Source organism: Erpetoichthys calabaricus, chromosome 14, assembly GCF_900747795.2.
Source record: "Erpetoichthys calabaricus chromosome 14, fErpCal1.3, whole genome shotgun sequence".
In the NCBI taxonomy this organism is placed as follows: Eukaryota; Metazoa; Chordata; class Cladistia; order Polypteriformes; family Polypteridae; genus Erpetoichthys; species Erpetoichthys calabaricus.
The window spans coordinates 84,268,639-84,284,317 of NC_041407.2; the positions used below are offsets into that span (position 1 = coordinate 84,268,639).

Genomic DNA, 15,679 nt, shown 5'->3' on the forward strand with positions numbered 1-15,679 from the left:
AGAGAGACGAAGGGGACAGTCAAGTGGATGGAGGAAGAGGATCTAAGGTTACGGGAGGGAATGGAAACATGGAGGAGGTCAGACAGATATGGAGGGTCAAGGTTGTGGAGAGCCTTAAAAGTTAGTGGGAGAATTTTGAATTTAATTCAGAACTGAACTGGAAGCCAATGAAGCTGCTGCAAAATGGGAGTGATATGGTGAATAGAGGGGGTTCTAGTACTGATGCAGGCAGCTGAATTCTGGACCAGTTGAAGCTTATAAAGAGATTTGCGAGAAAGACCAAAGAAAAGGGAATTGCAATAATCCAGACGAGAAGTGACATGGCTAAGAACAGGGATAGCAGTGGTGTGGGGAGTGAGATGGGGCGGATACAATTAATGTTACGTAAGTGGAAATATGCAGACGGGGAGATGTTATTGATGTGGGACTGAAAGGATAAAGTACTGTCAAGGATGACAGCCAGACTCTTAACCTGTGGGGAAGGGGAGACAGAGGAATTATCAGTAACAAATGAAAAATGATCAGTTTTGCATAATGTTGATTTTGTACCAATGAGGAGAACCTCAGTTTTGTCACTATTTAATTTAAGAAAATTTGAAGAAAACGAGGATTTGATTTCTGCTATGCAATCAATAAGTGAGGAGGGTGGAAAGGAAGCAGTACGTTTGCTAGTGAGATAGAGCTGGGTGTTATCAGCACAACAGTGGAAGCTAATGTTATATTTACAAAAGATATTATCAAGGGGAAGAAGGTAAATAATGAAAAGGAGGGGCCCCAGGACAGAGCTCTGAAGTAACAGCTGTGGGTTGGGATGTGAAAGTTTTAAGCTGAACAAACTGAGTGCCGTCTGAGAGGTAGGATCTGAACCAATCTAGTGGAGTGTGGGTAATGCCAATCAAAGATAATCTATTGAGAAGAGTAGTGTGACAAATAGTGTCAAAGGCTGCACTCAGATCAAGGAGGATGAGAATAGTAATTAAACCAGAATCAGCTGCCATAAGAAGGTCATAAGTAATTTTTATAAGTGCCGTTTCTGTACTGTGGAGGGGATGAAAACCAGACTGGAACTGTTCATACAGATTATTTTGAGATAAATGAGAATGAAGTTGAATAGCCTCTATTTTTTTCAAGAATCTGTTATGTTCTTCTCGGTAGCCTTCTGTGCATCAAAGATTTCAGTTTTTTTCTTCATATAAGGAAGGTTTTCAAAGCACAAAGAAACAACTTCATATGCAAACAATCCTTCCCAGAATGAAATGGTGCTTTGTCAAGCAATAGTTGTATGGGGAACTACACAGCCCAGTAAAGAACCAAAAAATGCCATTAAAGAACCAGGATTTTTAGGAGTGCATCTTTTGACATCAACTTTTGGTTTCGGCATTGGGTTTTGACAACAGATTCCTCATTTCCTGGGCCATTGCTATTTTTGTTTCTTGCTATTTGTCAAAATTTGCAGAAAACCAGGTGAGCAACCATTGCCATGCGTTTTTTTCTGACATCTTATGATTTGTTAATATATTTTTTATAAAGGGTTTGCCAAACAATACACTGATTATTTATAATCAAACAATCACATTATAACCTTATTCTTTCACTTTGATCAGAGTTGCATTGCAAAAGGAGAAGACATCCCCAGCCCCTTACAATGCTCACTAATTTATTGTTAAAATGATCCCAAATCAGTCACCTTCCACTACTTCTTCAACAATCAAGAGGCATGCAGAAGCAGTCTAAGATATTAAAGTAGAACGAAACAAGCGTAAAATACCCTAACACAACTTTGAAAAGCGAATCATAAAAAGAACTTAAGTACAGTACAGGTATAATAAGAGAGAAACAAAAAAATACCCGTCACTTACGTATAATATACTCAGGTTCTCTTTGTAATGGAAAAAAAAAACCCATGGCGTGAGGACGTCTGCCTCATTGATACTGCTTGACACTATTAAAACAGGCCCTGATTCGTGCAGCCACTTTGCCTGCAGAGATTATGCGCATATTATGTTTGGTAGGTGAAAAAACGCGAGATGCAGCTGTCATTGAAGAGTCTAAAGGAACCAAGCGATCGGAAATCTGTATTATGAAATGAGTATTGAGAAAGAACTGAATAATTCCGGCATATAAATAAGAACTTTATATGCACAACGAATGCCTTTGTTTCTGAAAGCACAGTCGCTTCAGCCGTGGAACCTTATACTGTCTTTAACATTTGATATTCTTTCCTCGCTCGCTCATTGACTTCCGGCATTCCCATCAAGAAGCCTCTTATTGGTTGGACACTTGACACCGCGGTCCCCGCCTTTCTTACAGCGGAAAGAGCCGAAGATCTCCAGAAGAAACCGAAAAACGCCGGAAACAAGTCAAATCCGAAGCTACCATTGACATCGCATTAAAAATATCACGATTGGGAATTGGTGGAAGGAGACTTACCAACGTGTCCGGAGAGTAGAAGAACTACCTTTCAGGAGCCATGGGAGCGTGTCTTGCGCTATGCTCGGTGGCCAGTTGCGTGAGTGCTGTTTATTTCTTTAATGGAGGGCTCCAGTATGTTCAAAGTTGCTGGGAATGGTTAGAGACTCAATGGGGTAAACAAAACCGGGGCGCAACGTTAGGAAGTGGTTATATTTCAGTATGTGATTAATTTTTTTGCTATTTGTATTAAAACGTGCTGAATTCTATATTAGTAGGTTCACGCTCGACGCTGTTAAGTTTACTTTTCGACGCTCGAGTTGTCCATCAGTACGGTTTACGGCTGAGTAACTTTACGAGGGTTACAGTGACGTTACGAAACCCCAAGTTTCTTTTGACCTCACAGGTTAATAATGTGCCACTACAAACAGACGTCATTGACATTTGAAAGGAGTGCCGCCGTGTATTTTCGCCCCATTGTGATGTCTTTCCGAGATGCCTTTGCTGATACTAGGATAGGCTGTAGCCAAACCCCCTCCAACCCCCATCACTAAATTGTGTCAAGTGGGGTTCAAGGTGTTATATACTATAATGTTAACATTTCTTGGAATGGTGACTGTACTTCTTTGAAAAAATTGATAGGGCTGATATATTTCAAATTACACACAGTTACTTCCTCATTCGCTTTGATAATGAATACAATGATCTGTGTACAGTACTTGAATCGCCTAGAATATTTAACTATCACGTTTTCCATCTGGCGTGTCTTGTGATCCCATTTCAGTGAAACAAATGGCCACACTGTCATAGATTACAAACTGTAACACCATCGTAACACCTTTCATTTATTTTTGTTAACTTGTATTTTGATCTAGCAAGCTACATTAGAGCATTGTGTGATATTGGCAAAGGTACGGAGCTGTAAATTAAGGATTGGAGTAAGGAACAGAATAATCAAGTATCACATGTATAAAGTATATATAATGTCCATACAAGTGCAGTATTTGAATACTTGAACCAACACATTGTAAAGCGTATGTGGCGACAGAGTGGTCGAACCTTAACAGGTGTCCGCAAAGTCTGCCCTGGTGGGCTATAATAGCTGTAGGTGTTTGTTCCAACCCGACTTGCTTAATATAAAACTAATTCTGCCAATAACGGGTCTTATTTAATTTTATGGCTTGTTGCTGTTTTCATTCTGACATATCAGGTCATTCTTACATTGTAGTTTTTCTTTCTGTCTTTCCATGGATATCGTCCAAATAATTTGTAAGCCAGAACAGGATTAGTAATTCACAGTCATTCTTCCTTTTCTCTTCAGTTTTATTTAAAATATTTTGTTAAACTAGATAGTTCATGATGAACAGACCCATAAGTGCAAACGGAAACAAGTTAAATGGAGAACTGTTGCATTCTTTGTCAGTTGCATCTCAATGCTAATAAGGAGCCATTAAAAACCGGGAATGCAGCTATTTAAGACTAAAATAAGCAATTAAGGTTGGGGAGTCTTAAAAGAATAGTTTATCCACCAAAAAAAAAAATATATGCAACTTCCTACATGTGCTTTATAGTGGTGGACAAGACCAATTTTTAATTTCATGTTTTCTTGCAGAGTAGAGAATCATTTATGAGAAGAACAGCAACATTTATTTCATTAGCACATTTTCGTCCACAATGCCACAGAAATAGTTATAAGAAATGAAAAACATAATAATAATAAGAATAAGAATAGTGACCAAATAGAAGCTAATAGTGGCCATTGTTCTTACATCTGTCTGTCTGACCAGTGTTTCTGTTGGCCTCTCCTACTGAAACGTTCATTACAGCACACCCGCCTAACCGGCCCAACTTGTTTTTTTACTTCTTCACACAAGGTTTTGCTTCCTCATCACTTTATCCCTTATGAATCCTCTTTATACTAGCTGACTCTTCATAGTGTAGATATTTGTAATGTTTCTTCGTTTTCAACCTTTATCGACTTTTTTTTTTTCTCTCATGAACTGTACGACGTCTCCCCAGACATGCATTAAATCGTAAGATAAATGTATGGTGTGATCCAGTATGTTCTAGTAAATGTTATTGTCAGTTTGTATATTAATTAGTCCTTCCTAGTATCCATTCATTTTCTGATTTACCCCAAGCCTCATCCCCACATTGTAGTTATTATAGTGCATAAAATCTGAAGCTTTTCTTTAGGTTTAAACAAATTAGTTATTCCACTGAGCATCTTCGGAATTTCTTTAAGGATTGCATTGTTCATTGTTTTAACTTAACTCTGGAACATTCAAAGTTAAAATTGTTTGAATTACAAGGCACCACTGTATTTGTCTATAAAATATACAACAAAAACACTTATTCCCCATTCATGTAGCTTTGAACCTTCACTTAGACACAGGGGAGGAAGTTGAGAAAAGCATAATTTTACCAGGTCGCAAAGGGCTGAAGATGTTAGAATTTATTTGTAAAATTGCAGTTAGATGCACAAAAATGAAGTGTTTTATATTGATTTAACAAAATAAACATATTTCTTTAACTGATGTTTAACAATATGTATGTTTTTGGAGAGATTGGGGCTTTCACACAAGATAACTAGGGTGCTTCAGCAGTTGAGTAAGACTGCACTGCTAATCTTCTGCACTGCTAATGCCTATTAAATAATAAATCCAATCGATTTACTCATTATTATAAACACAACTATTAATACAAAATAAATAAGGTTTAAAATAAAACTTATGTAAAAAATACACATGGCCTCCATTAAACTAAGCAGATCTCATAGTTGAAGAAAAAATGTTTTTTATAATGACCTTTGGATCATTGTCTTTCATCCTGGGGAACTCTGTTGTCTCCATTTTGCTTTTTTCTATAGCTCTCTTCTCATCCGAGAATCTTTGTCTTCACTGCTCTGAATTTGTCTTTCATGTCACTGATTTCGTTGGGTAAACGTAAACGGATTGCTTTTATGATTCACTTTTTGGGGGATTATCTTAGAATTCATAGATTAGACATTTGAATGGTGTTATTGAGCACAGATTCTCTGTTATCCACATTCATTATGGCATTACCTGCGGTAGGCTGTGGAGCTTATTGTGAGTAAATTAAGGCTATGGTATGACTTTTATTAGGCAATTCCCCAAGCAGGGAAAAATGGACATAAAAATGTTGAAATATTGGTAGGGATGACCGTAGAATAGTAATTGTAAGTAGAAAGTGAGAATTAAACTAAACTGTTATCTGATAACACCTTATTTTAATTTAATTGCCACAGTAAATCACAACAAACTAAATTTGCAGACAGTATTTACTTTGAAGCCTTTTTCTGTTTAAATTGAACTGTTATATTTTTGACACAGCTCTTGCCACTTTGGCAGCCTTATCCCAATACTAAGAGACCCCTGTTTGCTCTGCTGGGTGTGTTAAACTGCATGTGACTTGTGTTGTTATTCTGTGCATTTACTTATGTACTGAATTGTAAATTCAAAAGTTTTGTTTCAAATAACTTTGCTAACACTACAATGAAAATGTAATTTCTTTTATCAATAGAGTTTGTAAAATTATTTTCAAATTCTGCACATTCAGTCCAAGTACCTAACATTTGGATGATGCTCTTCCACTTATTTGGGGGCAGTGGGTGGTGAGTGTGTGGTTGACTTGCTTATAACACAACTACAAAGGAAAATTACATAGAAATGGCTTTTAATGTGTTTTTTTCATTATAGTCCTTTTGTTTTATTTGTATATTTTAGCTGAATATAAGATCTTTCTTTTGTTCTGAGGCAGTTTACAGAACAAGCCACAAGATTCCTGGAATTGAATACCTACTGTTGTTTTCACGAGCACTAATGGTAGGAGACATGGATAGATTTTCACAGTGTCACGGAAGCAGAGCTGCTGATTCCCTTAACAGTGAATAAATTGATGGAATGCCAAGCATTGCAGTGTGCATTTTGACATGTGCTTATACACATTCATGAACTGTGAATGGAAACCTGAGGAAATGTGCAGTATGTGAAAATGAGAGTATGAAAACTTCAAATAATTGGCATCTGAGCTGGGAATTGCACCCTGGTCCAGGCAGCTTAGGAAGACTGCACAACACTCTGACTTACCATGTGCCAATCCACTTTTACATGTTGAATATATTAGTGCAGATAAACTCCTTGGCGGTTACCTATATGCAAGCCAGTCAAACCAACAGGGGACAAAGTCCACATTATCACATGGCAGGGCAGACAGTCCAGTTTGTTGCTGTTTTATAATATACTGATTGTAAATAAACCTTTTCACTTTTCTTATGGAATCAATTCATTGTGTTATCATGGTATTACAAACATAAAAATTATAGAATACTAATACTAACTGCTTACTAATTGAAATGATCATTTTTAAACTCCTGGCTAAATAGTAAGTCAGAAATGTAAACTAATGAAGAAAAATGCAGGATAGCTAGAGATTACATGGTTATAGAGCTGCCAGGGAAGAGGAAGGCCCAAGAGGAGGTTTATGGATGTGGTGAGAGAAGACATGCAGGTGATTGGTGTAACAGAACAAGATGAAGAGGACAGAAATATCTGAAAGAATATCTGATCTGCTGTGGCGACCCCTAACTGGAACAGCTGAAAGAAGAAGAAGCTAGAGATGACATGGTTCTGGTTACTTAAGGGACATTAGTATAGTAATTGGTTGGAATTACCGACTATAGCAGACAGCCTTGGAAAATACAAAGGAAATCAAAAGATGTTATTAAGCTTTCATACAATATAAAAAGAGTGCTCATCATAGATAAACTAAAACAGTACAGATTGAACAATACTAGTACCTCATTTTAAGAATAATGTTGGACAATATTTTTTCAAAGATAATTTTATAGTAATAATGTTACATTTTTTAATATCATTTATATGTTGTTTATAATTATTCTTCTGCATTAATTTTTTGTATATCAAAACAAATTAAATTAAGAAAATCAAATAGATAGGACTTAAACTACAGTGCTGCTGATGCTTAGCCCAACAAGTTACTATCTGTGTTATTCTGCAACTGCCAGCAATGAGCAGCACTAAGGTTGGGCTTTCCAGCTATTAAATATGAAATATCATCATGTTTTTTTCTCCAATTGTTTTCATAATTAAATTAACCTTTTGATAAGGTTGAGTTTTTGTTGGCCTCAGAGGCTTGAGATTGGTCAATTTAGGTTGTACACATGTAGCCAAGGATTTCTTGTCAGTTAATAAGTCAGGGACACATAGTTTTATTATTTTTATATGGGGAAACCTAGATAAAGAAAAAAAATAAAGTTGGAACTCAAGCCACAATGCCTCTGACTTGCAATTGGATGTGGTACTGTGCAACTGGTGTACCCTAAGATCACCTTTTCTGACTGTTGCATGTGAGACATCTTTTGTTTTTTTGTCCAATTGATTTTCACAATTAAATTAATTTTTTGGACCTCAGGACCGTGATATCAATCCATGTTTTTTTCTCCGAGTTTCCTGCAAATTGCTTAGAATTTCTTGTCAATCAAATGGCTGCTGTTTGTACAGGTGCCAGGCTGAGGAATTATGGAAAATATGTGTATTTATGTTTTGACATATTCATACAAGGAGACCAGAAGACAGTTTGCTTCTAAAAAATTAACATGTCTGGTTCAAGGTAAAATTGCAAAAAGACCATTTCCCTTCAGGCATTTATACAAGCGAGTCTCTTGTGAGTGCATGTTTGGTTTCTGGTGTGGTTAACTGAGGCTGTAGTTTGCTTACACTGAGACAGACACCACATGCCACCTCTGTTGTTGGCTGAATTAAGTTTCATTATGGTGTCACTGACGTTTTTGAAATTTGAGACAAGTCTTGATGTCTTTGTAGCACCATGTTAATAAAAGAAAGGTGTACATTACTCCTGAATCTTTGACTCCTGCCAGTTTTTTTTTTTTTTAATTCACTGACCTACTCCTCTTTACAGATTAGCTTCTTTTGGTATATATTATTTAGGAAAATTTCCATTTTTTTCTTTTTTTCTAGTTAAAAAGATGTTTTATTTGTCTTATAAGAAATCTTCTATTGTTTACTTATCAATATAAGAGTTCTGTGCTCCAAGAGTAGTAGGTTGAAAAAGTCCCATAGCATGTGTATGAATGTGCCTGGAGAATTCACCTTCAGAAGTAAAAGTTGCAGGGGGGTCCCGAGTCAAACCCATGGCATATATGAAAGGTAATATATAAAAGGTATACTATTGTCAGTTGTGTATACTGATGCAAGGATTTCTGGATATCAGGTCACACTTTAAACAAAACCAAAAACAAACTGTGCTCTGTGCAATAAACTAAGACACGAATTCTGCTGCCATGTTGTCATTACTGGCAGAGAGAAGCAGGATGTTTTGCAGAATAACAACTGGTCTCCCATCTAAGGTAGAGAGTCTCTTGAGAACCACTCTAAACTATGAATAGAAAATAAAAATCAGAAGGTGGATTTCAAAGACTGAAATTTTCACCAACCCATTTCTTCAAAAATACCCTCAAGAGGAAGGATGCCCTGATTTGCCCATAGACGAAGAGAGGGAGGTTTTGCTCATGTATGCAGGGTGTGATTGAGCTACACAGCTAATATAAACTGACACCAGATTTGTTTCTCAGGAAGCCATTTATAAAACCTTGTGGAAAACATCAGTACATATCTATATTACTGAATATTTAGCCATGTACTGATTAAAGTAGCTTGTTTCAACACAGGATTGCTGCGAGACCTGAGCCTGTTAAGTTGTCTTTGAATGTAAGACAGAAAGCAATCCTAAATGAGGTGTCAGTTGTAGAACTTTTTTTTCCTCCAACGTAATAATACAGACATTTAAGAACAGACATGAATGGGTTTATAATGTGGGGAAAGGTAGATCACAAACACTGCACAAACATGGCTGGGTAAATTTAAGATTAAATTTTGTGTTCACTTAAAAAAATAAAAAAATATATTACTTTGAAAATTTTGGCCAATGTTTATTAGTAAGATGTGCGGATTAGTGCTGGGCGGTATACTGGTTCATCCCGAAAACCGTTTTTTATTTTTGTTATGATATGGATTTTTCTTATACTGCAACACTGGTTTAAATTGCCTAAACAACGTTCGGAACTTGGCGCAGCGGGGAACTGTTTAGAGGTGTAGCAGTGAAAAAGGTCCCCCTTAAACACACATACAATGGAGTACATGCGGTTGTGGAGGTATTGCACGGTGAAAATGGACAGAGAACATTCCAAAACTGGAGCTGTAGCAGACGATAAAGTTGAACATGATGACACAGAAGAACTTTTGCTGAATAAAGGAGCCGTGTCTGTTGTCTAGAGATACTTTGGATTTAAAAGGTTGGATGTGGACCATTATGTTCAAATGTGTGAATACTGTTTCTATACTACTGGATAATACTGTAAGCCAAGTTGTACTTGTTTTATTTTTTTCAATACTGTGTAATGTACCTGGGTACTGTGTAATAGTGTGACGACATTTCCACTTTAATCTCGATGCTCATGATGTGAATAAAGTCGACATGTTGACATTACTCTCGACGTTTCTACTTTATTCTCGCCGTTTGTCGAGATTAAAGTCGACATGTTGACTTTATTCTTGTAATTTGTTATTAAAGTAGAACATCGTAAGCTAAACTTCATCTTAAAATGAATATTTTAATTTACTAGATTTTCTCAAACCCCGTCATAATTTATGTAGCACATTAAATGCTTTGTGTTAAGTGTTCCCGGAGCCATGTTAATTGCTACGTGCTTCTTAAACTGACTTCCTCTTGCACTAAGAGGAGGCGCAGGCAGCACACAGAATACATTAATTTCATGATATTCTTGCTCCCTGAACATTTAGAATGCTAAGATAAGGACTTGCTTTAATGCATTTCATCATGAAAATTATATCATGTATTAATCATGTGAGGGCATGGTGACGTGGAGGTTGCACTGCTGCCTTGCAGCAATGGAGTCCCGGGTGTTCCCTGCTTTGAATTTGCATGTTTTACTGGTTGGTTTACTCAGCGTGCTTCAGTTTCCTTTCAAAGTCATGTAGGATGTGGGGTTTTGTTATGCTGTATTAACCCTGTTAGTGTATGTATTGATCGTATTCACCCTGCGATGTGCTGGTGCCCTGTTCAGGATTTGCTCCTGCCTTGCACACAATGCTTGCTGGGATGGGTGTAACCCTGAATGGATGGCATAATTAAAAATGTATAACAAAGATTTTTTTTTTTTTTAAAGTTCTGAACACTCCGAACTAGTTTTAATTTCACAAAGATGTGTCTTGTGTGGCGATTGGTTATGTGGAGAAAGAAAAAGGAAGGATAGGAACTGGGGTTTTGGTAGGTCAGACAGGGACAGCATGCATGCAATAAAGAAAGCCCACTCAGAAGAACATCCATTGAATTCTGTGTTCGTGTCTCGGAACACCAGATCACGAACCCAACATTTACACAATATTTAAGTTAAACCTGTGCGATACCCATTCATACATCCAGTTTTTTGGAACCTCGTCACACCTGCCGTAAAGTTCTCTACACTGAATGTATACCTGGGGACCCTTTACTGTGAGGGAGCATGTTTAATACCTGCTTTAATGCATTTCATCCTGTATATGATATCAAGTATTTATCTTAGCATTCTAAATTTTCAGAGAGCAGGAATATCATAAAGTGAATGGATTCTGTGCGGCGATTGCTCCCGGTGCCTCCTCTTAGTGTAGAGGAAGTCAATTTAAGAAGCACGTAGTGATTAATAACTGGGTCGGGGAACACAACACAAAGCATTTAATGTGCTACATTAACTTATGATGGGATTTGAGAAAATCTAGTAAATTAAACATTGATTTTAGGATGAAGTTTAGTTTACGACATTGTACTTTAATTACAAAATAAACTAACATCAGCGTCGAGATTAAAGTGGAAATGTCGAGAATAAAGTCAACATGTCGACTTTATTCTCAACATATAGTTTTTTTTTTTCTTCCGTGTCTGTATTTTTTTTTTTTTTTACTCACTGTGGCCCTAATAAGATTCCGTAGGGCTATACCACAAATGGCATTATAAATGCAAGTTGCAGTTTTATTATTTATGTATATAGCTTAGCTTGAAGCAAGGTCCATATTAATGCAATTTGCCTTAATTATGGTTCAGTTGATAAAGATGTCATCACCAAGTTGCACTTGTTTTGTTTTATTTTTATTTGGTGAATACTGTGTAATGCACCTGGGCTTGAAGTCTTGAAGTAATAGTATTATTACTGGAAGTTGCACTATTATTTATTTTATTGGTATTTATTGGTTTAAATATTATGCAGTTTAATGATGGTAAAGTTGTTTAAAAAGTCACTTTAACGTGTCAGTGGACAGAGGTTGTTAACATTAACAAAGTGTAGTTGGTTTACAAAAATATTTACTATTTATTCCTTTTCTAAGACATGTTCAGTGCAGTACAACTTTTGACGAGCATCTCTGGATATTTTACTAAGTCTAAATGCCTCTTTGGATGGTTGAAAATATGTTGTCAAAATTTTAGTTTAAGTTGTTTGCAAAATTTGTTCAATAAAAAGGTTCTATATTTTGACTGCAACTGTCATGCAATGTGATTCCTTCTCTTCATTAGTGCCACCCTCTTGAAAACTATCACTTTATGGGGCCATGCAAACCTGTATTAATACTTGTGTGCACATTAGAATGTTTTTTTGTACAATGTACAATTCTCATGACAGTGGAATAGGTTATTCTTCGCTAGTCTACTGCAGTAATTGCAGTGGAAAATGTGGTTAATCCACTCATGCTTGGGAAAAAATACAGTCGAATACCGTGAAACCGGTATAATTTTGAAAAATACCGTGATATAGAATTTTGGTCATACCGCCCAGCACTAGTGCAGATTATAATTTAGGCTGCTATGTCAAGGATTTTTAAGAATGTGGAAATACAAGAGATTAGAAATAGTTAATAGAAGCTGGATTTAACTGTATAAAAAGTCAATTATGTTCATACTAGATCAGAATCTGGAAGCATGTTACAGTACTTCTGTTTTTGTATTATTTGTTAATAAAATCTGTTGTCATACAGATGATTTCCTTACAGTCCCAACATGACTTGAGGTGCATTTGTAACCACCAGGCATCCGTTCTACTCCACGTTATGTCAGAATGAAGTCAACTTGGAGGCACGTAGAGAAGCAGAAGTTTATTTTTTTTTCACTTTCCAAAAATAAAAAAAGAACAAGGTGTCATACAAACACTTTTTCCCCAATGTCTATTAAATAATAAATCCAATCGGATTACTCATTATTATAAACATAATTATTAGTACACAATAAATAAAGTTTAAAATAAAACTTAAAACCTGAAATATACACATGGCCATGTTGTACACCACGCTGAATTGCATTAAACACCTGTGGCACCACACTAATAGAATAAACTGTAACTTTTTATTTTTTTTAAATTAAAAATGCAAAACTACATGTAAGAATTTAGGGAAAGAAAAAGTAACTTGTTACACACTTGGGTTTTTCCAAATAATATACATGTCAAATTAAATTAAGTAAAATTAGAAAAGGCTTGGGGAGATGAAAATATGACTCACCCCTATCCTTATCCTTATCCAGAGTTGTTTTTTGTTGGATCTAATGAGTGCCTTGATAGGCATGGGATTGTACTGAAGTAAGGAGCTTCAATAAAGAGATGGGATGGATGGTTTATTTTGACATTATATACTGAATGTTAGGAAAGCAGATTTTATATACCTTTTCGCCTCTGAAATATGCAGGGATGAAAAATCTTAAATTCACTTTCTGTTTCTGTTCCATTCTAGGTGTCCTGTCTGTGTGGATCAGCTCCCTGCATTCTATGTGGGTGCTGTCCATCCACCAATAATTCTACAGTGGCACGCATCATATTCTCTTTCTTTTTGCTACTTGGTACCCTGGTGTCCATCATCATGATACTACCGGGAATGGAAACACAGCTTCAGAAGGTTAGTTTTATGCACTGAGTTCCAGCTTAATCTTTACAATAAGCAACCTTTTTTTATTTTTGGGTGTTTTATAGAATTTAAAATTTTACCAGTGTCTATTTCTGAATATTTACATCATTTTAGCAAGTTTGAAAATGTAATTTTTTAAAAAGTTTAATACTGATAAGATTTACCGTGTATTAATATTATTGTTGATTATGTCCTTTTGAGGAAAACTTGTATTTATTTTCTGAGTCACTGCGCTCCAACTGAAAATCGAAACAATTGTAGCACCTTACCCTTGGAAAGAACCTTATGGTGTTCACTTTGAAAAGGTGCTACATAAAGTAAAAGTTGTTACTCTGTTATATCACTCCTTAAATTAGTTGAATGTCTTCAGTGTCTCTAAATTCCAGCAACATCTGTCCTTTTAATGATATTAATTGAAATAACTTCTATTTGTTTTCAAAAACAATACGTACTGTTATCTCTGAAAGACCTGCCATTTTAAATGAAAGTAGCATTACTGCCACATCTATAGATTAAATAGGGCAGGTTTTCTGATCATACAGATTTATTTTTTTCACATGTCACAATTTTTCAAATACATTTTAAAATTAGGTAAGATTCTTATTGGTCATGGCCCATGTGTTTGCTATTTTATCTGAGTATTATTTTTAAATCCATTCTTGGTGCTGTTGTACACTTTACTGCCATCTAGTAGAAACTTTGACAAATAACCTAAAGCACACTGTTATTAAAAGAGAAAAATGTTCAACAATTTTTTTGACTTCCTAGAAGTTGGAAACTCAAAATCTCCTTGCTATTTCATAAGTAAGAATTTGTACAATTTAGATGGTTGCTGAATAATAATCTGTTGATATCAGAAAAACAAAGCAATAGTCTTTATTTATTTTGGTGAACATTTATTTTTTTAAGCAACTAAGTGTTTCCTCATCAAAAATGACACTTGTTTATGAAAAGATCAGTTTTATTTTTCTAAATATTTGTGCAAGTTTTATAAGAAGAAATCACTCATACTTTACAAATCCTTTCGCAGAGAATGCTGGCAATAAGGCTCTTGCTCAAGCATATTAGCAAGTAATGAACAGCAACAAGAAAGAAATGCACACTTCTTAAACATAAGTGACTTTTCATATTTTTTCATTGCAATAATAAAATTTATATATTGTTAAATGTGTGTCATTTCAGATTCCAGGCTTCTGTGTTGGAGGCACTTCTATCCCTGGTGTTCCGAACAAAGTTAATTGTGATATCATTGTGGGATACAAGTCTGTGTATCGCATGTGCTTTGCAATGGCTTGTTTCTTTTTTCTGTTTATGATACTTATGATCAGAGTGCGGACCAGCAAAGATCCACGTGCTTCACTTCAGAATGGGTAAACCTTGCTTTTTTCTTTTATGAGTTGATTATATTCATTGATTTTTCAGGAACCTTTATTTTTGTTACTTTATTACCAATTAAAAGGGATTTGTATCTTGATATTTTTTTATAAGTAAATAATAATTTGATTCGGCAAAACAAAATACAGCATTACACTTGTTGGGTGCAAAGATTGTATTTAGTGGAATAGCTATAGCCATTATTGTAACAATATTTGTTTTTATTTAAAAGTGTATTTTAAGCCAGACAAATAAAATTAGACATTTTAAACTATTCGGTCTTCTTGTATTTAAATGTATGTTCTGTCTCATCAAATTGATTTTCATGTGTAAGATACGCTTATTACATGTATAATGCTAAAGTTTAGTCTCTACACAGTTTTTAACTCTCTACTCCTTAACCTGTAACATCTTTAAGTCATTTTATTAATTCATTATAATTTTTCTTTCTTGTAGGTTCTGGTTTTTCAAATTTTTGATTCTAATTGGTATCACAGTAGGGGCGTTCTTTATTCCAGATGGGATATTTAACACAGGTAGAAATTGTTTCATTCCACTTTTGACATGTCCTGATTTAGCTTTCTGAAACTGGTTACACTAAACACAATATTATCCTTGTTTCTGCATTCCTTTTTTTTCAATGATAGATTAGAAAAAATATATAATGCTGTGGTTATGTTCAGGCACGTTCAGAAGCAGAGTATACTAGTTTTAATAAAGGTAGCTTACTTTTCAGTAACCAGGTTAACTAAAGCTTGGCCATTTAATAATAATTATTCTTTACATTTATATAGCTCTCTTCTCACTACTCAAAGAGCTTTTCATGAAGAGTAAATCCACCTGGATGATGCAACGGCAGACATTTTACGGCTATAAGCTCATCGCACATTGGC

General features: G+C 35.4%; 1 protein-coding gene across 1 annotated transcript in view; it reads left to right on the top strand.

The window, feature by feature from the left end:
- Positions 1–2,287: 2,287 nt before the first annotated feature.
- LOC114664471 (serine incorporator 1-like) overlaps positions 2,288–15,679 on the top strand; it is a 28,694-nt gene continuing 15,302 nt past the window's right edge. Inside the window, exons 1-4 of the mRNA XM_028818585.2 lie at positions 2,288–2,509; positions 13,242–13,403; positions 14,595–14,782; positions 15,243–15,322. Of these exons, the coding sequence (XP_028674418.2) occupies positions 2,471–2,509; positions 13,242–13,403; positions 14,595–14,782; positions 15,243–15,322 (469 nt within the window). The 5' untranslated portion in view covers positions 2,288–2,470. The remainder of the gene's footprint in view (positions 2,510–13,241; positions 13,404–14,594; positions 14,783–15,242; positions 15,323–15,679) is intronic.